General features: G+C 41.8%; 1 protein-coding gene across 19 annotated transcripts in view; it reads right to left on the bottom strand.

Moving 5' to 3' along the window:
• map2 (microtubule-associated protein 2) overlaps window positions 1-23,714 on the bottom strand; it is a 102,344-nt gene that overhangs the window by 24,075 nt on the left and 54,555 nt on the right. For 13 of the 19 annotated variants that reach the window (XM_041263246.1, XM_041263250.1, XM_041263247.1 and 10 more), the window contains 5 exons: window positions 17,271-17,560; window positions 5,129-5,242; window positions 4,972-5,043; window positions 2,721-2,936; window positions 976-1,209 (listed from right to left, as the gene is read on the bottom strand). In XM_041263246.1, the coding sequence (XP_041119180.1) occupies window positions 976-1,209; window positions 2,721-2,936; window positions 4,972-5,043; window positions 5,129-5,242; window positions 17,271-17,523 (889 nt within the window). In that variant the 5' untranslated portion in view covers window positions 17,524-17,560. The remainder of the gene's footprint in view (window positions 1-975; window positions 1,210-2,720; window positions 2,937-4,971; window positions 5,044-5,128; window positions 5,243-17,270; window positions 17,561-23,714) is intronic. The other 6 variants (XM_041263261.1, XM_041263263.1, XM_041263262.1 and 3 more) reach the window with 4 other exon arrangements.

Genomic DNA, 23,714 nt, shown 5'->3' with positions numbered 1-23,714 from the left:
AGTTGTGTACATGTGACAGGAAAAAGTAAAGCCAGAATCTCAAAGGGTAAGGTCATAACACCATTACTATAATTGCCTAAAATAGGTCTGTACGGATATATACTGCAACTTTAAAAGACATTAATTGCTATGCAGTTATGCAAGAAGGTACTTTAGACAGATAAAGTACATATGCAATTGCAACTGCAATAAGACACATAATAAACTAGAAACTACATTGTAAATGCACAACTTGTGACAAACTCATTTATGTCTCGAGAGAACGCGCCCCGATCTCTTCATGATTTGCACAGATAAATTTTTGCGAATTTTATTAAGCTATCTTTGAAATTACATGTCCATGGTTTTGGCAAATTTGTATATATATATATATATATATATATATATATATATATATATATATATATATATATATATAGACACACACACACACACACACACACACACACACACACACACAGGAAAAACAGGAATTGGTTTGAAAATGAAAAAGGATGGAATGTCAGCACCAAGACAGAAGAAATAAAATAAACATTTTGAAACAGCAACTAACATCTCTTTATCTAATCTGTTACCTAGAAAGCAGGTGAATCAACAAATTTATCAGCAATGCAGCTGGCAAACACACACTAAGCAATGGGGTTTAAAAACTGATGAGACACGTTGACCCAGCGCTAGCATTAGCATGCTGCATCATGGCTTCAGCAGCTCAACACTTGGCAGCGATAGCAAATGGTACAATGTTGCCCATTAAACCAGCAATAACCAAAAAAGAAAATACACACAAAAAAATAAACAAAACCATACCCCCTAAGCATACTCACGCATCACATTTAAATTGCCACAAGCAGAAATACTGACAAGCTCACGAAACTTACAAGCTCTGAACGCTGAAAGTAGCTTTTTTTTTTTTTTTTTTTTTAACCCTTTCTACAATTATTATTTTAAAACATGCACACTGTCTGGAGGACACACCTTCCTGAGGGGTTTTCCCCTCCCCTGCCTCGTCGCCTCTCCCGTTGGGTGCCGCTGCCTGCACGTGAGCTTCACTAGCTGCCTTAGCCTCGGCCTGTGAACAGGGCTGAGCCTGGGCCTCGCTTTTTAGCTTTGCCTGCTCTAAGTGCTCAATAGCATCGGGCCCATGCTCAGCTGCTGCGGCTGATTGTTTTTCCTCGTCGGCAGCCGAAGGACTCTCTACAGTTTCTTCTACTTTAAGAGGGGGAAGAAGTGGACACATCAAGACTAAGGACAACACAGAATTGGGTTACAGCATGGGTAAAATATGCATGTTAAGCAGACTTTGGCATTGAGCACTGAAGTTTATGTACCTTTATCCTTTTTATAAACTCAGTGTATAGTTCTTGACAAATAAGCACATGTGTTTCACACTGTAATGGAAAGGGTAGCCATAAAAGCACTTGCACTCTCAAATTGTATCTTTCTCTGTGCATTATTGTTGGAAATTAATGGTATTTCTGTAAAGTCTGTTTGAAAATTGTATGTTTCTTTTTTTCAGGTGCTGTGTAAAATGGCAGAGATTTTAAAGCCATCGTACATGTTTCTACAATGTACAGTATGTATGTGTACTGTGTATAGCTTTTTCTGACTGTGAAACAGTATACAAAATAATATTTAGATTGTTACTGGATCAAAAGATAGAGATGAATGAATATTTACATCAATTAAAACATATGACTAGATGCTGTAGATATATTGCTGGTAGAGAGGCAGATATAGGTAAGCAGGTACAGAAGATCTACAGATAGATCAAATGAAATATTATACATGTATAATGATATATTATATATATATATATATATATATATATATATATATATATATATATATATATATATATATATACTGTAGAGAGAGATATATTGGCTGCTTACACAGCCTTTTGCTAAAAATGTAAATATGCAATGTTAGATACAGAGTCTTACATCTGATTTCTGCTACAATTTTTGTTTACATTTTTTTTAAACCTTCCAGTACGGAACCACATTTTCTAAGAGCAGAAAGTCTTCCTGTGATCTACAGCTGCTGGAATTCAGAAGGTGTTTAACACATGGGTTGGTGAGCACTCACAGACTTGGTGTGTGTGTGTGGTGTGACAGTAACATCAGTAACATTTATGTTGTGGACAGATCTAACACAAGAGGCATAAGAAAGAGTGCATACAACTTGTGATTCATGCACTGCTTTTTTCCCAAATGGGCAAGTCCTTTCTGCCATGTTTAGATGCAAGTTATGAGCATGTTCAGTTATTGCATGTACATGTACACACATGTATTTAACGTTATGCATCAGTTGCATGAGCATGCATGGACACACATGCATCGATATGTATCAAAATGCATGTGTGCACATACAAACATGCATGCGCATAGGCCCACATGCATACAGTGTGTGCATGCGGATGTCTGAGAGCAGATCAACTGGGGACTGATAAAATATATATAATGTTTGCACGGAGTGTGTGTGTCTTCTGTACAGGTATGTACATGTCAGGCTGTTTAACATCTACTATATGTGTAAGCGTGTAAGCAATATATTCAAGGACTTGACCATCATATGAAAAAAAAACGAAAGTTATTGATAAACCATGCAAGACAAAGATGGAAAAACGGAAGACGTGAAGGAGAGGAAGTGAAAGAGACAGGGAGGGGGGGGGAGGAGTAGTAGCAAAAAACAAAAATGAGGAACCATGCGTGGTTCACCTTCAATCAGACTAAACAAGGCATCTTCCCCACTGGGGAGTGTGCAAGAGTGAGTCCACTCGGAGCTGAATAAGGGGTGATCATAGTACTCGTCATCTGAGTGGTGGGGATCATCGTCAGGCACAGAAACCGAGATGGAGGGGGCTAGGAACTTGCACCTCTCCCGAGAATTTTGGAACCTTCGGAGAGGGCCAGCCTTCTCCTTATCCCCTACAACTACAAACAGACACAGGAAGAGAACTGCAGGGAAAACTGAACAGAGAGAGACCGGCAAGACACACAGACAAGCTACCACAACAGAGAGAGACTGGCAAGACACACAGACACACAGACAAGCTACGACAACAGAGGGAGACTGGCAAGACACACAGACACAGACACACAGACAAGCTACAACAACAGAGAGAGACTGGCAAGACTCACAGACACACAGAAAAGCTACGACAACAGAGAGAGACTGGCAAGACACACAGACACAGACACACAGACAAGCTACCAGAAGTACACAGACAAACACACACACACTGCAATGGATGAAACCAGCCATGATTACCTATGATGGGGGCAGGAGATATGAACTCATAACGAGCAATATCAGTGACATCTCATTTGAAGTATTGTATATGAAAAAGCATGGCCACTAAAATGATATCTGCATGTTTTTTAAACAGCGTCCTTTGTTCAGGGTTTTCGATCAGCTCTGTGTATGCTTGCTATCCAGACACTACCATGATTGTAATTACCTTCCGTTTACAGTACCTCTCTGACTGACGGTATAATGTACATCATAAACAGGTAAGGGCACTTTAAAACCCAGACACATGCCACTTCTGTGTTATTTTCTCTTTACATACATCAAGTGACAAGCTCCTTAAGGGACGGGTAATAGACAGAGAGCTTGCTGCTCCTCTTGGTATCATGATAGGCTGCAAGGGGAAACAGCTTATTAATATTGAGAGGGCCAAATGTTTTAATGGCTAGAGGCAGAACTGCTTCTTAAAATTTAATTAATTAAAATAATAAGGATTACTGTTTCAATGCAGGGTCTTCAAACCAAAACATGCATCCCACCACCTTTATTTTTTTTTTCTCACTGGGATCCAGAAGTGGGAAGATGCCACTATTGCTGGAATTTTAAGAGAACTCAGTAAACTGGTGGAAAGTCCTTGGTTTTCCACAACTACGGACAAATTGCCTGCAAAACTATAAAAGGCACTTCGGGGCTCTTGTGGCTGTTCCGATTAGCTTTTTGGGCATTGGGTAATTTTCACACCTGGTTTGATCTCAGTCTGGACACCATTTGCTGAGATTTCTAGGGCACTCAAGGCAGATGGTGAGTAATTATCAATTATTTTCCCCTAACCAGCTGAATCATTTATCACCTTGGCCAAGAAAATCTGCATCTTTCACAGATGCTGACTTTGCATGGCTGGCTTCATTCACTTGCTGGTTGTGGAGGACATGTGATCACTAAGCACCAAACATAATGAGTTCCAGTCAACAGACGAAAACCACAACTTGAGGAAAACATATAATAAAACAAGCAAACAACAAAAACAAAAACGAGCAAAAAAATACTTGAAAACTCAAACGTCTCCACATAAAGGGAGCTATTGAGGCCAAGAGGCTAGGGACACCCAGGTCATGACATCATGCAGATGCTATGTTCAGCCCAAACCCCATGAGCACTAATTGAGCAGCCCATGGGAAGAAGGAGAAACATGGCATCAGATACTGGCAAAATGAAAATGAAAACTTCCAGATACTTAAACAATAAAAAATGAGCCTCTGAAAGGATGTGAAGGAGGAGGAGGAGGAGGAGGAGGAGGAGGAGGAGGAGGAGGAGGAGGAAGAGGAGTGATATTAGGTCTGCAATTTGTGAAAATGATACATTTGTTGTCTTGGCCTCAGTTATGTCTTGCTCATGTTACCTTTGGGCTCAACTTTTCCCAGGACCATCACTCTTGGCTAAACCCCAAGCCCATTCTAATAACTTCCCATGGACACTGTGTCATCTACAGAGAGGGTTAGCAACCTGAGGAAGCACAAACGGCAGCGACAGAACCTTTTGATTGAGGAACGCTAGCCACTCGGACTAGCAAACCTCTTTGAGAGCCTGGCTGGGCTGAGCTGAGCATTATAGCAGGCTACGGAGGACAGCTTCAGGTTTCAGCACCCCCTCGATGCCTATAAGAGGCTCTGTTTCACAGCACACGAGAGAGAAAGTGAACACTACCCTGTGAGCTCCTACCTTGCTCCAGAGGTCCGATCTGTCCTGAGGCAGGAGATGGGGGAGGGGAGGGTGGTAGATTGGAGTCTTCAACTGAGTGGAAAAAAAGATTAGATTTTTTAAAACATGTGCAAGCTACCCCACACTGCGCTGTGGAGGAAATCATGTATTATCTTACCTGAGGGCAGCCTTTTCACTGTGTCCTTGTGCTGCAACTCTGTGTCTTGCTCTCCCTTCAGGACCGCGACTGCTTCAGCTGTCACCTCTTGAACTATTCTTGCTGACACTTGCTCTGTAGGACAGAGAACATAAGCAGATGAAAGGTTATGAAGAAAATCAAGTATATTTCCAAGTAGCAGGTTCCAGAACCTTGTTCTAGGCTAAATAGATTCAGTTCAGTTGTTTTTTACACAGGTACATGGGCAGTCCAGTTCTGGCAGTCTAGACAAGCCATTTCTTCCGAGCTTGATGATGGCAGTGCCAGTCAGGCTGCAAACAAGCTTTTAGTGGCACCCCAAAATAGACATTTGTCTGGCTTAGCAAAATAAACAAATACATAAATAAATAAATAATCCAAGGAACAAAAAATGTAAGGAAAGTTCAAGAAAATCATAGTTTTGTTCAATGAAGAATCAGCATACTTAACACAAGTTCACTCATAATAATAATTTTTACATAGTGCCTTTCATAGTGGCCCACCATCACAAAGTGCTTTACAAGATACAAGACTAGGGTGTGTGAACTATGCATCAGCTGTAGAGTTACTTATAACAACATCTCACCTGAAAGACAGAGCACAAGGAGGTTAAGTGACTTGCTCAGGGTCACACAGTGAGTCAGTAGCTGAGCTGGGATTTGAACCTGGGACCTGCTGATTACAAGCTTTTTTTCCTTTAACCACTGGACCACACAGCCTCAGTAGTCAGTAACTACTGTACTATTAAATATTAAAAAAGTGTTTAAAGTTTAGAATTGAGCCGTATGTTCTATGTACAGGATGACATCTGCACACAGGATAAGATGGACTGGAAGCCGTGATATGATCTGTAGCAGTGATGACTTGCTTTAATATACGTGATTTAAAATGAAGGAAAACGCATCCAGGTGTTTGGAGCTCCTCTGAATGTGAAGATCATGAGCTAAACATGGCTATAGAACTCAGCTTAACAATATCAAGTATATTCAACAAAACTACAATAATGCACACATTCTGTGCGCAAGTAATAATGAAGTAGGCTAATGGATTTATAAAATGACAAAACCTGTTCTGCAATGCTTCAAACATTCTTCTATCTATAAAACTTGATTAAAGAAGCTGTTGGCAGTAGAATCTCCAAACACTTAGATAACAACAACAAAAAAAAACCCCTTTTAATTAACAACATTTTTTGCTATACGGTCTAGCTGCAAGGTTTAGTTGTATGGTATTGCTATATCCTGTGTGGCAGAATTCTAGTGAAAAGAGCCATAACCTTGTTAAGCCTTAAAAAAACACATTTATCTTTTACTTCTATACCAGTGATGGTGCAAATCCCTGTTTTAAGATTACATCAATAGAATTCCAGAAAGTTCTTTCGGTGCAGTGTAAACCTATAAAGCTGAGATTAATCTGAAGGGCTTTACTAATGCCATGAAAAGTTGCATTGTATTAACCCCTCAGCTTCCAACCATTTTTGACATGTATGTCAAGGACCAATCAACAGCACCATGTCAATAAAACATCCTACACCTACTGTATTAAGTTTTGTAATAATAATAATAATAATAATAATAATAATAATAATAATAATAATATGATGATGATGATGATGGTAAAAGTTACAAGTTTAATATGATATGGTATGGGGCACACTAGAGGTATGTACTAATGCTGGACAATTAAAGGGATGTGGTTTCAATGCTTTAAAATAAAACAAAAATGCACAAATAAAATCAATTCATATATTAAATACATCAATATTAAATACATCATATATTAAATACATCATGATTAACCTTTATTTGTATGTCGTATTCTTTATTTATTCAGGTCTCCGTACAATCGATTTACAAACCAGACTGGATATTTTTAAGGCCATTTTATGAACTGGTCCATGTTAATAAATTGAGAGTATGTCAGCAAAGAAACGCTTACCAAATATGCATTTGTAGGAGGCATTAGCAAACAAACCCTCACGGAAACCCGTAGCTTCCTAGAGACAAGTTCAGCACATGATGAGATTTTTTACTTTATAGAGGTATTGAGTGGCGACGATAATGTGACGTCACGTAGATACAGCGCCCTTCAAAAACAAGAGCTAGAGTCGGCTCATCGCAAAATTCAGAGAAACTTGAAATTAATCAGAAAGGCTCTCTTGCCAATGTTAAATTTCAAGGCAGCATTACCTTCAAGATGATTTCTAAGTGTCTCTGCCTCGATTTATCATTCCCGTTTTGGTTTATTTGGCTACAGAAAGGCAGCCCAGCAGCTGCCTGACAGTGGGAAGTCCATTGCCACTGCATACAGTTAACAGAGAGCCAAGTCTGCATTGGATGTGCACTGACTACCAAACAAGGCGTTGTTGAGAGCCAATCCAGGAAATTCACAAGCTCGTACAGTTGAGTTAAATGCATCATTTTAATAGCAAGACTACAGTTTACAGAAAAATTACATTTCCAACAGTATTGCTCTGAGGACGATGACGACAGCAGAGCATAACATATTTCACAAGACTTTTTGGTTGATGAAGAAAATACTGCGTGTGCATAGGCAGACTGACTGACGCCTATACTGACAAAGAGACAGACAGGCAAAAAAAACAGTATACAGACAAAAAAATCAACTAGAATATTGTGGAATAGTGAAAAAAATCAATATTGTAATAGAATAAATGCACCTATTTCCATGAGCTGTTCTGTAAACTACACCCACGCTCCCTTGAAATGCATTCCTCCAGCAAGGCTAGTCAAGAAACAAACACGACAATATAACTGATCAAACCTCTGAAATGGGAGCCTCTGAGACGACGGAGAACACGGTGGCCCTTTATCCCTGCAATGCAGCAGTTAAACTGCCGCTAAAACAAATCACCCCTTTGACAGAAAATGAAACTGGCTTGCTCGGTGTGGACGATGGGTGTATCTGCAGATTCTGAAGGAAGTCAATGCATTGCAATGCACAAAAGTCTCTCCATCAGGCGTGCTCAGATGCTTGAGCTCAGACAATAGATGGCTAAATAACCCCCTGGTACACACAGGCGCACACACGCTCTGTGCTGGCTGGCTGAGCAGAACCCTGTGCCAAGAATCCTCAGTGTGTGAGCTGAGCTGTTGCTGTGGCAACGCTGAGCCTGGGCCCGTATTAACCCTGCGGGCTCCGGCACCCTCTGAGTGATGCCGGTATTTGCATAGCACTTTGTTGTTTCACTGTATCCATTTTAATATAGTACAGCTGTGGTCATCTATTATTTGAAGATATTTGTATTTTTTAATGATATAGGAATGGTACAGCACCTATTGGAGCGAGAAGAAAATGCTATCAGCAGCAGTGATTTCACCTTGAACAAATACAGTATAGATGGCACCCAGATAAATAATAAAGGATTTCTGAGACAAATGTTCAATGTATGAATGGCTGGCCACCAATTATTGGTTGTGACCCAGCTTCAGTCTACAAGCTGTCTCTTTTCGTAACAGTGGCATTACACTGGAAGCAATTCAGAAAATGTCTTGGGCGAGGTGACATGTATGTACTGTATTAGGTTGAAAACAGCAAGAGCTAACACAATAATGCATAAACAGATAAATACTTTTACTTTCGGACGTGGGCAACCCCGAAGGAGCCTTATACGGTTCCGCGGGGTGGTGTGGAGTTGTTGGGGGTGTGTTGGGTGGTGGTCGGGGACTGCCACGTTCCTTTCCTTCAACTTGTGTCCAGTGTGGTTGAACATGACGCTGGTGCACAGGCACCAGTGCTCACACAAGGTGCTGTGCCCCTCCGGCGTTTGTTCGCTTTTCGGCCATGGTCGGACGGGAGTTCCCTTGGCGGTAAGGATGTGACTCCCGCTCGTAGCGGGGTGACTTTTGCGCGTGGGCCCCGGCTGACCGAGTCTTTTGGGGCCGTGACTCCAGTGGCTGGAATTTTACATACTCGTACTTCTGCCCCTCACTAAGGTGCCGCCCCTCAAAAAGATGACCTTTGCCATGTTCACGAGATCTTGGTAAGGGAAGTCCCTAGTTGGTTTGATGCCATCTAATGTCGGGAGGCTGAATCACAGACCGAAAACCCTTTGACTCTTCACATATCCCACCCCTCAGAGTGGAGCCGAAGGAACACTCGGAAACCTCTAACCCTTCCCTTTTCCCCTCCCTCCCGGGAAAAAAAATCAGCATTTTGATGTAACTTACCCGCACGATACCTTATTTGAAAGGCGAAGGGTTGGAGCGCCAGGTACCACCGCGTAATCCTAGCGTTTGAATCCTTCATCGTGTCTAACCACTTTAAAGAAGCGTGATCTGTGATGAGTACAAAGGGTCGTCCCAGAAGATAGTATTTTAAAGATTCCACTGCCCATTTCACTGCCAGGCATTCTTTCTCCACTACCGAATACCTCTGTTCTCTGGGCAGTAACTTCCGACTGATGTATAGTATCGGGTGTTCTATACCATCTCTCTCCTGGGACAGAACCGCCCCCAGACCAGTCTGCGATGCATCTGTCTGCAGGACGAACTCTCGGCTGAAATCCGGGCTTATTAATGCTGGGGCCTGACTCAAATTAGTTTTAATAGATTCAAAGGCTGTCTGACACTCTGCACTCCACTTAATTTTATTTGGAGCGTTCTTTTTAGTGAGATCAGTGAGAGGGGCGGCTATAGTGGAAAAGTGTGGAATAAAGCGGCGGTAATAACCAGCCAACCCTAACAGTGATCTCACCTGGGTTTTCGTGGTAGGTACCGGTGAATCCAACAAAGCCTGGACTTTTGAAACCAACGGTTTCACTCTACCCTTACCCATTATGAAACCTAAATATTTAGTTTCTTCTTTTCCAATAGCGCACTTTGCCATGTTCGCTGTGAGCCCCGCCCTCCTCAGAGACTGTAAGACGGCTTCTAATCTAGTCAAATGTTCTCTCCAGGAAGAACTATAAATGACTACATCATCGATATACGCAGCTGCATACTCTCGATGAGGTTGTAAAACCCTGTCCATTAGTCTCTGAAAAGTAGCAGGCGCTCCATGAAGTCCGAACGGCATAGTACAAAATTGAAAAAGACCCTCTGGGGTTGAAAATGCCGTTTTCTCACGAGAGGCTTTCGTTAATGGAATTTGCCAATATCCTTTCGTCAGATCCAGAGTTGAAATAAACCGAGCTTGCCCCAGTTTGTCTAAGAGTTCATCTACTCGAGGCATGGGATATGCATCAAACTTGGAGATAGCATTCACCCTCCTAAAATCGATACATAATCGTAGTGACCCATCTGGCTTGTCTATTGGTACTATTGGGCTACACCACTCACTTCGGGAAGGTTCAATTACCCCAAGTTTCAACATACACTCCACCTCCCTTCGAACAGAATCTCTCCGACTCTCTGGAATGCGATACGGTCTCTGTCTAACTCTTAGACCTGGCGGAGTGATAATAGCATGTTCGATCAAATGCGTTCTTCCAGGCACGTTAGAAAACACATCACTGAACATTTTAATTAGATTGCTTACCTCTTCACGCTGATCAGGAGTTAATTGTTCCCCCATCGGGACCTCAATTGCTGACTCTGACTCAATTGAGGGTCCAAAATCCTCTCCCTCCTGTACAGGAGATATAAAATGGACTTCCCGTTCTTTCCACGGTTTCAGGAGATTAACATGATAAATTTGACTTTCTTTCCGACGCCCAGGCTGTCGGATCTCATAATTGACTTTACCAATTGCTCGAATAACCTGAAAGGGACCCTGCCATTTAGCAAACAACTTAGATTCCGATGAGGGCAACAATAACAACACTTTATCTCCAGGTCGAAAGTTCCTAATTCTTGCATTTTTATTGTAGCTTTGTTGCTGCTTCTGCTGTGCCGCTTTGAGATTGTCATGTGCCAATCGACCGACTAATTCTAAGCGATCGCGTAACTGCAACACGTATTTTACTACATTTTTAGACTCCTTTGACTGTTCTTCCCAGCCTTCTCTTATGAGATCCAAGATACCCCGCGGCTGCCGACCGTACAAGAGCTCAAACGGGGAAAACCCCGTTGAGGATTGTGGTACCTCGCGAACTGCAAAGAGCAAGTAGGGAAGCAGTTTAGCCCAATTGCGTTTTTCTTGATCTACAAAGCGGCGCAACATATTTTTCAAAGTCTGATTAAATCGTTCAACAAGCCCATCCGTTTGTGGATGAAAAACTGAGGTTCTAATTGAACGAATTTTCAATAATTTATATAGTTGCTGAATACAGTCTGACATAAAATTAGTGCCCTGATCAGTGAGAATTTCTTTCGGGATTCCCACCCTAGAGAATATTTTTACCAATTCATTCGCTACAGCTATTGCATTCATAGAGCGTAAGGGAACAGCTTCTGGATATCTCGTTGCGTAGTCCACTACTACTAAAATATACCGATATCCTGACTCTGTTCCCTCCAGAGGGCCTACTAAATCTACACCAATCCTTTCAAACGGAACCCCAATAATTGGAAGTGGAACCAGAGGTGCGGGGCGAACTGACTTAGGGGCAGCTAATTGACATTCAGGACACTCCGATACATACTTCCGCACCAGACCATAAACCCCAGGCCAAAAAAACCGGGCCAGAATTCGTTCCTGAGTCTTTTCAGTTCCCAAATGACCTGAAAATGGAATGTCATGCGCCAATCTCATGATTTCTGACTGAAAAGGCCTAGGAACCAATAACTGTTTTACGAGCTGTCCCGTCCCGGGAGCCCGGGTTATTCTATATAATAAGTGCCCAGATACAGAAAAATGCGGAAATACCACCGGTTGTCCTTCCTGCATATCCTTCCCCTCGATATATCTAACCCGTTTCCAAGCATACTGTAACGTGGGATCATTTTGTTGTTCATATCCCAAGTCAATATCTCGGTCCCAATGGTTAGGTACACAGAGAGGAGTGTCTTTTATTACATGACCTTCCACCTCAGTAACCTCGCAGCCCCGGTTACACTGAATACCTACTCCCTTTCCTTGCCGTTTCAACGATTGGTTTACTTTTGTGTCAGACCCCTCCCCTTGTCGTCTCAGAGTTCCCTCATATTTTTCCACCCGACGCTCTCTTTTTGTTTTTCTTGGGCGGATTTTAGGGTTAAACAGGTCGGATTGCAACGGAAAAATCTCGCCAATTGTTTTCTCCTGTTGCTTTAATTGTCCCCTGGTAGAAACTAAGACCATTTCCCGACCTAAAATACGATCAAAAAACGGCCAGTCTCTTCCCAGGAGAACAGGGTATGGTAAACATTGCGCTACAGCCACTTTAACGCAAGCTGAATAATCACCTACAATAAGTCTAACTTTAGTGGTGGGATAAACCCGAGTTTCTCCATGAATACAGGAGATAGCCACTTTACCCTGTGGCTCCCAGGCTACCCCATCCAAGAGAGCTTGCCGAATCAATGTTTGTGCACACCCAGAGTCCGCAAATGCGTAAGTACTCTTTCCCCCGACCTGTACTCTTAACTGATAAGGGCCCTCCCGACATTCCCCAGTGTTCCTACCTGTTACTGCTGACCAGGATCTTGTCGCCAGGTCCACCTTTCTTACTGGACAATTCCTGGCAATGTGTCCAGGCTCATTACATTGGTAGCACACTTGGTTAGGAGGCATCAACGGAGTTAATCTGTCCTGCGAGTCCGCGACCGGCAGGTTAGGGGGATTCTCTCTCGCCCAGGATGGGGCTAACCTTGACCTCCATGGTCTGAAGGTCCGGTTACCCCCTCTGGGCTTCATTGGTTGGTTGGTCCGAGTTAGTTTAGGGGCAGGAGTGGGGTCTGACCCGGCACCTTCGTTTGCGTCTTCGTAGGCCTCCGCCAGGAGGAGGGCATCCTCGAGAGTGGTAGGTCTATTCCTCTTAATCCACTCTCGATTCCCTGGCGGTAGTATAGACGCAAACTGTTCTATAACTATTTTCTGCACCAGTTCTTGGGGTGTATGTTCTTCTGGCCGCAGCCACCGGGTGCACTGATCTAAAAGATATTGTCCCGCAACCCGGGGCCGCATCCCCTTGGACAGCTGGTATTCCCGAAAACGGCGCCGGTATGTTTCCTCCGTGATCCCGAGGCGTGAGAGAATGGCTTCTTTAACTTTAACATAGTCCCCTGCATTCGTGGCCGTCAGGGCTCGATACGCTGCCTGAGCTTCCCCTGTCAGGCAGGGTGCCAATTTCATGGCCCAGTGTTCCCTAGGCCACTCTGCAGCCTCTGCCACTCTCTCAAACGTAATCAAGAAAGCCTCGGGATCATCTTCCGAAGTCATCTTCTGAAGAATAGGCTGAGCTGCAAACATCCGGGCAACCGCTCTCTCTGATGTTGATATTGATAGTTTTTCTACCAGCTGTCCCAAGAACTGGGCGAGCTGTTCCAGGTGCCGTGTCTCTCTCTCCTCTCGCTTCTCCTCCTGCTCCCTAAACATTGTCAAAACTGTAGCTGGATCCATTTTCACTTCTGACACCACGTGTGAGGCGAGAGTGTATTAAATGGAATGTCCAGACAGTAATTTATGTGTACAGAAATAAAATAATTTATTTTTATTTTCTATACACAACAAAAGGATTAAATAACAAACAAAAAAACAAAATGGTGTGAGGGAAGGAGTGCAGGGGTGAAATCCAAAACAAACTGATGACTCGTCTTTAATTTGTCTTCGTGGTGACCATACATAACAAAAAAAAGACAAAAGAAATGTTAGTATTTCAAAAAAAACCCGCTGCACAAAACCAGTCTCTCCCTTCACCCGTGACTCCTCCTACTTTTTCTTTCGGACCAACCCCGAACACAGTAGTACGTTCCCTTTAGTATGTAATGTCCCGCCTCTGTAGTCAGTGGAACACCAATCCCCAACCGACACGTGTCCTTTATCCTTCACTTGACTCCAGTGGCTGGAATTTACATACTCGTACTTCCGCCCCTCACCAAGGTGCCGCCCCTCAAAAGATGACTTTTGCCATGGTCACGAGATCTTGGTAAGGGAAGTCCCGAGTTGGTTTGATGCCACCTACTGTCGGGAGGCTGAATCACAGACCGAAACCCCTTTGACTCATCACAGTCACACTAACCCTAGACCTAATAGAAAGGTAATAGAGCTGAAGTAAATATAATCTATGTAAATTGAAGCCCACTTCTGCAGGCTAGAACCTGGCATTTTATTTGTTCCTTTCTTCTTTTTTTCACATAAATAGCAATACTGCCAATGTAATGCTTCAGCTAACATTGGCGCTAAAGAGTGCCTTTAAAATGCTAACAAAGTGCCTCTCTTAAAGACCTGAAATGGGCAATTGTGGTTATATCCACCCGGTAAAGAAAATGACACAACACTGGCGAAGAAAGGCACTTCCGTGATTCAGTATTCACCCCCCTTGGATGTTTTCACAGTTTGTTGTGTTACAACCTGAAATCTTGATGCATTTAAATGGGATTTTTTTCCCTTTGATTTACACAACCTACTCAACACTTTCAATGTGTGAAAAAATGTGGGGGTGAAAAAACAAATCAATTAAAAATAAAAACCTGAAAAGTCTTCATTAGATAAGTATTCACCCCCTTTGCTATGACACACCTAAATAAGCTCTGGTGCAACCAATTGCCTTCAGAATTCACACAGTAAGTTAAATGGAGTCCATCTGTGTGCAATTAAGGTGGTTTCACATGATTTCAGATTAAATACACCTGTCTCTGTAAGGTCCCACAGTTGGGTAGTGCATTTCAAAGCAAAAATACTACCATGAAGACCAAGGAGCTTTCAAAACAACTCTGGGATGAAGTTGTGGAAAGGCACAGATCAGGGGAAGGGTATAAAAAGATTTCAAAGGCATTGAATATCCCTTGGAGCACAGTCAAGTCGATCATTAAGAAGTGGAAGGTATACGGCACCACCCAGAATCTGCTTACAGCAGGCCATCCTCCCAAACTGAGCAGCCTGGGTAAGAAGGGCATTGCTCAGAGAAGCCTCCAAGAGGCCAATGACAACTCTGAAAGACCTACAGTGTTCCACGGCTGAGATGGGAGAAACTGTCCATGTGTCAACAATAGCTGAGGTACTCCACAAATCTGGCAAGAAGGAAGCCATATCTGGAAAAACCCATGTAAAATCCTGCTTGGAATTTGCAAAAAGGCACGTGGGAGACTGAAAAGATGTGGCAAAAGATTTTGTGGTCCGATGAAACAAAAATTGAACTATTTGGCCTAAATGCAAAGGGTTATGTTTGGCACAAACCCACCACAGGACATCTCCCAGGTAACACCATCCCTACTGTGAAGAAGGGTGGTGGCAGCATCATGCTATGGGGATGCTTGTCAGGGTAGAGAGCAAAATGGATGGAGCTAAATACAGGCAAATCCTTGAGGAAAACCTGCTTCAGTCTGCAAAAGACCTAAGAATGGACACCTTTCAGCAGGACAATGACCCCAAGCACACAGCCTAAACAAGAAAGTGAATGTCCTAGAGCGGACCAATCAAAGCCCGGACTTGAAACCGATTGAGAATCTGTGGCAAGACTTGAAGATCGCTGTGCCCCAACGATCCCCATCCAACTTGACAGAGCTTGAACAATTTTGCCAAGAAGAATGGGCGAATATTGTACGATCCAGATGTGTAAACCTGATAGAGACTTACCCAAAAAAACTCACAGCTGTAATTGCTGCCAAAGGTGTCAGTGCTGCCAAAAGTATTGACTCAGGGGGGTGAATACTTATGTAACCAAGACATTTCATTTTTCATTAACTGTTGTTTCACAATAAAAATTCTCTTGCCTCTCTGTTGAGTTGGTTATGTAAATCAAAGAAAAAAAAAATCCCATTTAAATGCATCAAGATTTCATGTTGTAACACAACAAACTGTGAAAACACCCAAAGGGGGTTAATAGTTACTATAGACTCTATACCAAACAAATCCCTCTAAAGCCAAATATCAAGACTTAATGGGAATAAGTAAAGCGTTTCGGATGAACGTTTTGGTTAAAAGGCTTGCAAGTGTTAGGGTCTGACGTGTCTTAACTATGTGTACAACTATGGCATGTTGGAACCAAAGAACAGCTGACACAATCTGAATTGAATCTGCTAAAATGGGGAGAATTAAAATACTTAATCGGAGGTAAAAGGTCAAGACTTTTGAATTCTGCTTTATTGCTAAAGACCGATCAAGAAGCTATTCTAGCTATTCCTATTCCAGCTCTTCACTCCTCATTGCTTTAGTGGGACCATAAACTCAGATCATTGATCGGTTTGCTTAGAGGGCTATTGTGTGGTGCTAGAGAAAATATCCAATCATTTTAATTATGCCGGCCTCTCTTGACACAGACTGGGATTGCAAGACATTTTTTAATCTAAAAACAAAAAGCTATATATATCTCTATGCTTGCGGCTAGCAAGTGGGTTTACCACAAATCAATACCAGAATATTTGCAGAAATAGAACAAAGGCTTTGAGTAAGATGTATGGATTTCATAGACTTTTAAAGACACAAAATATTTAAAAGATGTGTCCAAATTGATCACGAGCCACGCCTGCAAGCTGGTAGTATGACCATTCTCTTAATAATATCCTATAAATCCCTTCAAAGCGCAGCTGGAATGCTTAGCTGGAGTCTTCTTTTCCACAGCTGCGTTCAAGACAAAGAACCATTACCCAATGAGCAATTCTTCATTACAGTAGAAATCTGAATTACGTTTTGGAGAAATCATCATTTTCTCAGTTGAAGAGCACTGAAAATTGTTAATTAACCAATCAAGCCACCAGGTTACTATTGCACCTCCCCCCTCCAATTCTAATAAGCTTCTGTGTGCCTCTACATTTTTGTCTGGGTAAATTGTAGATCAACTACACCACCTGTATCTATTTAATAATTTATTCAATGGCAGACAGAATACTGCTCAGGTCTTTATCTAGACATGTTATTGCAGCTAGATTTAATTCATTACATGTAAACTCAACTGACAGATTACAGCTAGTCTGAGGTTCTGAAAAGATAAAAAGTATTTCTCATGTGGGAAAAGCCATCCCTTGATTTTTTGGAAGATTTATACTGCAAGGTAGAGTCCTATGTTTATGTAAAGGACATACATAAACAAAACGTTGCATGACTATCCCAACAAACAGTGCTAGGAAGCTCCAAAGGTATTTACCTGCTGTGACTGTGCCCCCTGACGCCAGGTCTCCATTGAAGCCGTTCTCTTTGGTGGCAGGGTAGGAGGCTGCAGCTGGCGCCCCCCCTGCCGGGCAGTCCCTGTAGGAGGAGTAGCCGTTCTCGCTGGGGGCTGCTGCGGGTGGCTGCTCCTTGTACTCGGGAGGGGTGTGGGGGTGGACAGAGGCTTCGCTGCGAGTCCCTGGCGCTGCCCACTGTGGCGTGCTTTCCTCTGGATGTCTGCTGTCTGCCATTACGATACCGTGGGATTGGGCTTGGTCACGCTCCTGGCTGGAAACAGAGGGGAGAATAGAGAAGCCCATTGGTTTCATTTTAATGTTCCACCACCCTTTCATAAGTGAAATATTGCCAATAGCAGGGTAAAAATGTTTCGGACACATACTAAATATATTTTTTATTTAAAATGTTTTTTTTTTTTTTCTATTGCTTTATATATATGTCTGTCCCCATATAAAGAGTAGATGATGATGTCACCATGCATGAAAGAGTTAACATGATTTAAACAATGTTCAGGGATTCAGCAAGTAATAGTTCTTTAGTGTAATAAGCCACCAGACTAGCACTTCATAAATATACTGTAACTCTGAAAAGTTATATACTGTAACTCCTACAGACCACCCTAGTGCCAACAAATCTCAATATAGAGTAACACTGTGTTTACAAAGGCCAGGCAGTCCCCGGTCAGACAGCTGGTCTATAGTAACAGATATACCACGGTAACCGGTGCAAACAGGGGAACAAGTTTTAATTAAGGGGGTTTGCTGCATAAAGCTGCATATAACAAAGTACTAATCATTATTCACAATGCCTTTAATTATACCCACAGTAATGCAGAATGTTGGTGTAGCTAGCTCTTGGAACCATTAATTATATTCCTCTTTGAAATGCAAGCTCTTGTACTAGAGGTGATTCACAGAAATTGGGATGTCATGCTTATATATAGCTTGAGGTGCATTCAAGAGAGCCGCTATTTAAGAGGCATTAATGCCACAATTCCACTTCCAAAACCTCCTACTTTGTCAGGGTAAAACACTGTTACGAGACCTTGCAAAAGGGAAACAGAAACGATCATTTCAGACAAGTCACTGAAACCCAGCGCACAGGGTAACATATAGCCTCGTATTGTAAGTCTTAAGAGATTCGTCTTCTGAGTTTCACTTTCTGTTACACAGACCACCACTGAGGCTGTTAGAACTTCTACTTGCAATAGAATAACTTAATATTAAAATCAAACCACAATAATGATGGGTATGTTGATAAAAAATCTCCCAGAATACACCACAGCCTTTAATTTTCTTAATTAGGTACACCCTATCGAATTATGCACAGAAAAAATCATAATCATGCAAAAAGATGCTGTATCTCTGTACAAGTAACTCATACTGGATATCAAAATACTAGCTCTAAAAAAAAAAAGCTAAGTAGAAAACAATGTTTTTTTTTTTTTTTAACATTGTCTTTCTAAATTCCAATATTGAAATAAAGGAACACCAGCTCTTTCAGTTTGTCTTCCGAAAGAGAACGGCTCCAATCGGACAGGACAAGATTACACGGCAAGTTGTTGCGCTCAGCATCATGTATTTGTTCCTGCATTTATGCATCTGAAGGATAATGTTTTCAAATTAGGAAGAAGGTCAGCTGTCGATGACCAAAACAAGTCAATGTCAATTCCCCCTGGCGGCAGAGCGCTCTGGATTGCATTGAGCTGACACCTTCACAGTGCAACGCAATCTTTCACTCTCTCTGTTGCTGATAAATAAAGTTGCAACGTGGGATCTTTGTCATGGCATTTTCTGGCAAAATCGATCAATGTTCCCTTTTTTTCCCATTTTGATGATTCATTGAATTACTCTAATCTCCACCTCCCCTTTATGCTATTAATGAAACATATCAGTGTTGCTTCCATTAGCTGACTAAAGCTGCTATACTGTAAATTAATTCACTAGAAACCACGCTTTCAATAACCAGTTTTAACTGCTAAATTAACTCACCCTGAGCCACCAGAAGAAAAAAAACAGGAAAAAAACCTCACTCAAATGAATCCACTGCCCTTTAGTAAAGCTCAGGAGGAAATTAGACAAATTGAGCTTATGAAAAAAAAAACAATGAGATCACAGGATAGAGCCTTAGTTGCTCTATCCTGAATTACATTTGAGATTTTTCAGACGCTTATCAGTTAAGCAGTACCGTCAAAACGTAAGTTACAGTTAAAGATAACTACAGGAACACTGGACTGCTGATTACAGAGATTTCCATTTTACATTCTTTGAAACGTGTTATGAAAGCGCTGACACTGTACAAGTACCTCCAAGTTCTGAAATCTGCTATTCTCCTGCTCTATTTTCATCACAGGCTGGCAAAGTCTACTGGGTGATTTGGGCGCTTTTCTTGGCTTCACTTCTCTGAAAAAAAACCTGTGCTCTATCAGCATCCCAGTGCTTCTGTATAGAGATAAGTGGTTACACCAAACAATGACGTCACTGCTTTGTGATGCTGCATCATTCTGCTCACAGCAGCATGTCACAGTCAGATCAAGCAATGACGTCACTGCTTTGTGATGCTGCATCATTCTGCTCACAGCAGCATGTCACAGTCAGATGAAGCAACGACATCACTGCTTTGTGATGCTGCATCATTCTGCTCACAGCAGCATGTCACAGTCAGATCAAGCAATGACGTCACTGCTTTGTGATGCTGCATCATTCTGCTCACAGCAGCATGTCACAGTCAGATGAAGCAACGACATCACTGCTTTGTGATGATGCATCATTCTGCTCACAGCAGCATGTCACAGTCAGATCAAGCAATGATGTCACTGTATTGTTATGATTCTGTTCTATTCATTGCAACGTAGTGTTGTGACAGAAACCCAAGAGCAAGGGTTAAATGAGTACTGGAATGAAGGTAACAGAGAGTTGTGGAGTTCTTATTACATTATTCTGTGGTTCTGCCATCTACCCACGACACAGAGAAGAAAAATGACCAATGCACATGTGCATCTTTCCAGCTCGTATCCTGGTACCCGGCCCACTCCTTGAAAAGAAGTGGCATGGAACCTGAGACATCATTGTGTACTATAACTATGTCCGATGAAGATTCTCAGCTCATGCACGCACCATGATACAAGAATGTATTGATGTTTACTCCCAATGCTTCATTACTCATGCATTTCAAAATGCAATGTGTGATTAGGAGCACAGACATACACACAGATAAGATCTTAAAGTATTGATTTTTTTCTCAAATAATATGCAAAAATATATATATTAACAGTACTTCGATAGAGTACCGTGGGATGGTGCATGGTTACATTAATGATGGCACTAGTCAAAAAGTTTGTCTACTTCACTTAATTTTCTCCAAGTTTATATTTTAATTGAGAATTGTGAAGTTCATGACGGTGCATTGTTTTCAAGCAACAGCAGATTCTCATATACTGAGATACTATACAGACTGTATACAGTATTTACTCATAAATATATGTGACGGAAAGATGAGTTATGGTGATGAATCTTCCTCCCGACCTGTGAGGGCGCTAAAGAACAAGAGGAGAAGTATCTGGAAGGGCTGGCCCGACAGTTCGTTTCCGGGTCAGGGAAGTGGGTCAGCCTGGAAAGAAGCGCGACTCTGTTGTAAGACTGTATTGCTTTGAAAGGTAAACGAGAGGCAGCTGCAAGTAATAAGGCAGCTGCAACCGTTTATCTCGATATCATGCGGGGCCAGGGTAACGCTGATCTTTTCCTTCGTTTGGGTAACGTGAGGAGAGAAGGACTGAGAGACGAGCTGTCAGAGTGTATTATGTGTTATGTGTTGTCTTTGTTTATAATTGTCTGTCTTTTTCGCACCACTAGACAGTTAACACACACCTCCGGAGCTGGCGCCACGTAAAGCACTATCCGGAGCACCACTGCACAGAGCACTTGCATGTTTGAATATCACCCAGGACTGGTGACCGTGCCTTTGTTTGTGTGTGAGACTGTACTGTGTTCGCCATCCCCGCGCTTTACACATTGTTGTGTACTGCCGGGGATTTATTATTTGACGGTCGCCAGACCTGGAAACAGCACAAATAAACACTTGTTCACTGAATCACTGTTGTCTGTTCATCACTCCTGCATCGCATCACCGCTACACCTGTTCCCCTTACCAACCACTTTGCCACAATATAATATAGATCCTCTTCTACTACTACTGTAAATAAAAACTGTACAACAGGCAAGTAGCTATTTAGCACCACCTATTGATCATTAATCACACTCATGACAGGTCTTTGGACAGATACTTGAAAAGCCTCTGAGATGTTAAGGACCCTGCTCTGTTACCTAAAGCTCAGGGGCAACGGCAATGGAAAGGAGCACTATATAAATACACACCACTTTACAACTAAAGAAACCGCACACTTACCACCATTCCACACACATTACATCCATCGACGTACAAGAGCACGAGAAGCAGGGACTGAACTTAAGACCTCTTGCACCAAAAACAAGGATATTACTGCTAGGATTAAAAAGAACATTTATATTTATTAAGCTCAGCAAAGACTGAAAAAATCATGTATGTAACTCATACTAAATATCTAACCCCCATACTAACATATGTATGTACACTATATGTATGCATGTATACATATATAACTTATAAAACTTAACTTTGAGAAAAAATGTATATATTTAGTACTAATTTATATTTTTATTTAAAATACATTTGTGCATCAATTGTATATTTTACTGGAAACTAAATCACAATCTTCGACAACAAGGTACTTTGAGGAAAGTGGAACAGATGAGGGAGAGAGAAGGAATGTAAGAAGGAATTTAATAACATTTCTTTTCCTTTAACCTTACCGTTTTTTCATGTATGCAGCTGTTCTGTTTATTTTCTGTAGTTTCCTCAGTATTTTTATATGTTGTTCTTCAATTTTCCATGTGCTTTCTTTTCTTTCCAGACATGATGATAATGTTACATCTTCTGTCTAAGCCCTGCCCATATTTCTGATGCATGATGGTTTCTATTGTGACTGACAAGGCATCATATATCAGAAACATCAGCCTAAGCATCCCTGGACAACTGTACTAACAGGCAGAGTTGTGATGCACTGTCGTTATGGCAGGGGTGGGGAATCCTGGTCCTGGAGGGCCAGGTGTCTCCTCTGGCTTTTTTTGAGCTTTACCCCAAATTATTTAATTGGACCAATTATTACCAATTATTGGTCTAATTAAGTAATTTAGAGCCCAGTTGGAACAAAAACCAGGAAAGTCACCAGCCCACCAGGAACATGAGTTCCCCACCCCTGCGTTACGGATCTCAAATACAATGAATGCAGACAAGCTCGGCTCTTTGCGTTGTGGTTAAGACACTCGCTTGTGGTGTGCGGGATCGCGGGTTCGCAATTCTCTGATTCTTTGCTGAAAAGCTGCACTGCGTCTGGTGTCTGCCTCTACTGCACCGTATATAAATTGAAAAGCTTCAGGCTTTTTTTTTTTTTTTTTTTTGCAAGTACTGAATTTTTCACATGGAAAGAAAATGACTTTAGTTCTGGTAGGCATCATTTTGAGGAGAACACTGTGCTAGCAGCAGGAAGGTCTGCAGGACTGGCAGTTTCTAATCAGAGCCTGACAGAGAAGGTGATGGTGGCGCTGATGCACCGTTGGAGACCTGTTTGTCCCTGCAGGCTGATTTGTGCCTCATCTGTGCTTTATCCCAATCATTCAGGGAAAATCCAATCTCAGACAGAGCTGGATAATCCTGTGTCTTAGAGAGACAAGCCTTGGGGCCAGTGGTTTGTTGCAATGCACATAGACACGCTTTACTGGACTGTAGCAGAGAAACTAGAAACTAGAGAAAGTTAGGAAGTTATGAAACAGCATTCTTATACTCAGAGAGAAAACAGCTGGTTTGAAAGGGATTTCAGTTTTTTAAAATTTACACTTAAGCTTATTTCAATATGCCCTAATGTTTAGAAGACAAGAAATATCTGCACAAGCGGCGAGCAGTAAAACGTCTCAGGTAGCAATCCGCATCAGATAAATGGTATGAACAAACTCTGTGTGGATAAAATCCCAGCATGTAGCTCTTACATCACGCTTTCACACATAATACAGACTCAAAGTCATTTCAAATGCTGGAAATCAGATGGCGAAATCCATAAATTAGGACCAGATTGAAACTTTTTTTTTTTTTTGTTCTTGTGGCAAAGTGCCCGCCCCTGTGTATATTTTGTGTTATCTATTATGTGTTAATGTTGGTGTATAGTCATCGGTACAAGGGATATAAAACGGGTCAGTGTAACATGGGTGTTTAAAATGTATATTTGTATTTAGGCATGAGGATTACACAGAACTTCACGTGCAAGTAAAAAGTAATAATATGTGAGCACGGGGAATTGCACTTTATTAATTCAAGTGTAGTTGTACCACGACTC

Source organism: Polyodon spathula, chromosome 11, assembly GCF_017654505.1.
Source record: "Polyodon spathula isolate WHYD16114869_AA chromosome 11, ASM1765450v1, whole genome shotgun sequence".
NCBI classification, from domain to species: Eukaryota; Metazoa; Chordata; class Actinopteri; order Acipenseriformes; family Polyodontidae; genus Polyodon; species Polyodon spathula.
This window is presented reverse-complemented; position numbering and strand designations above follow the sequence as displayed.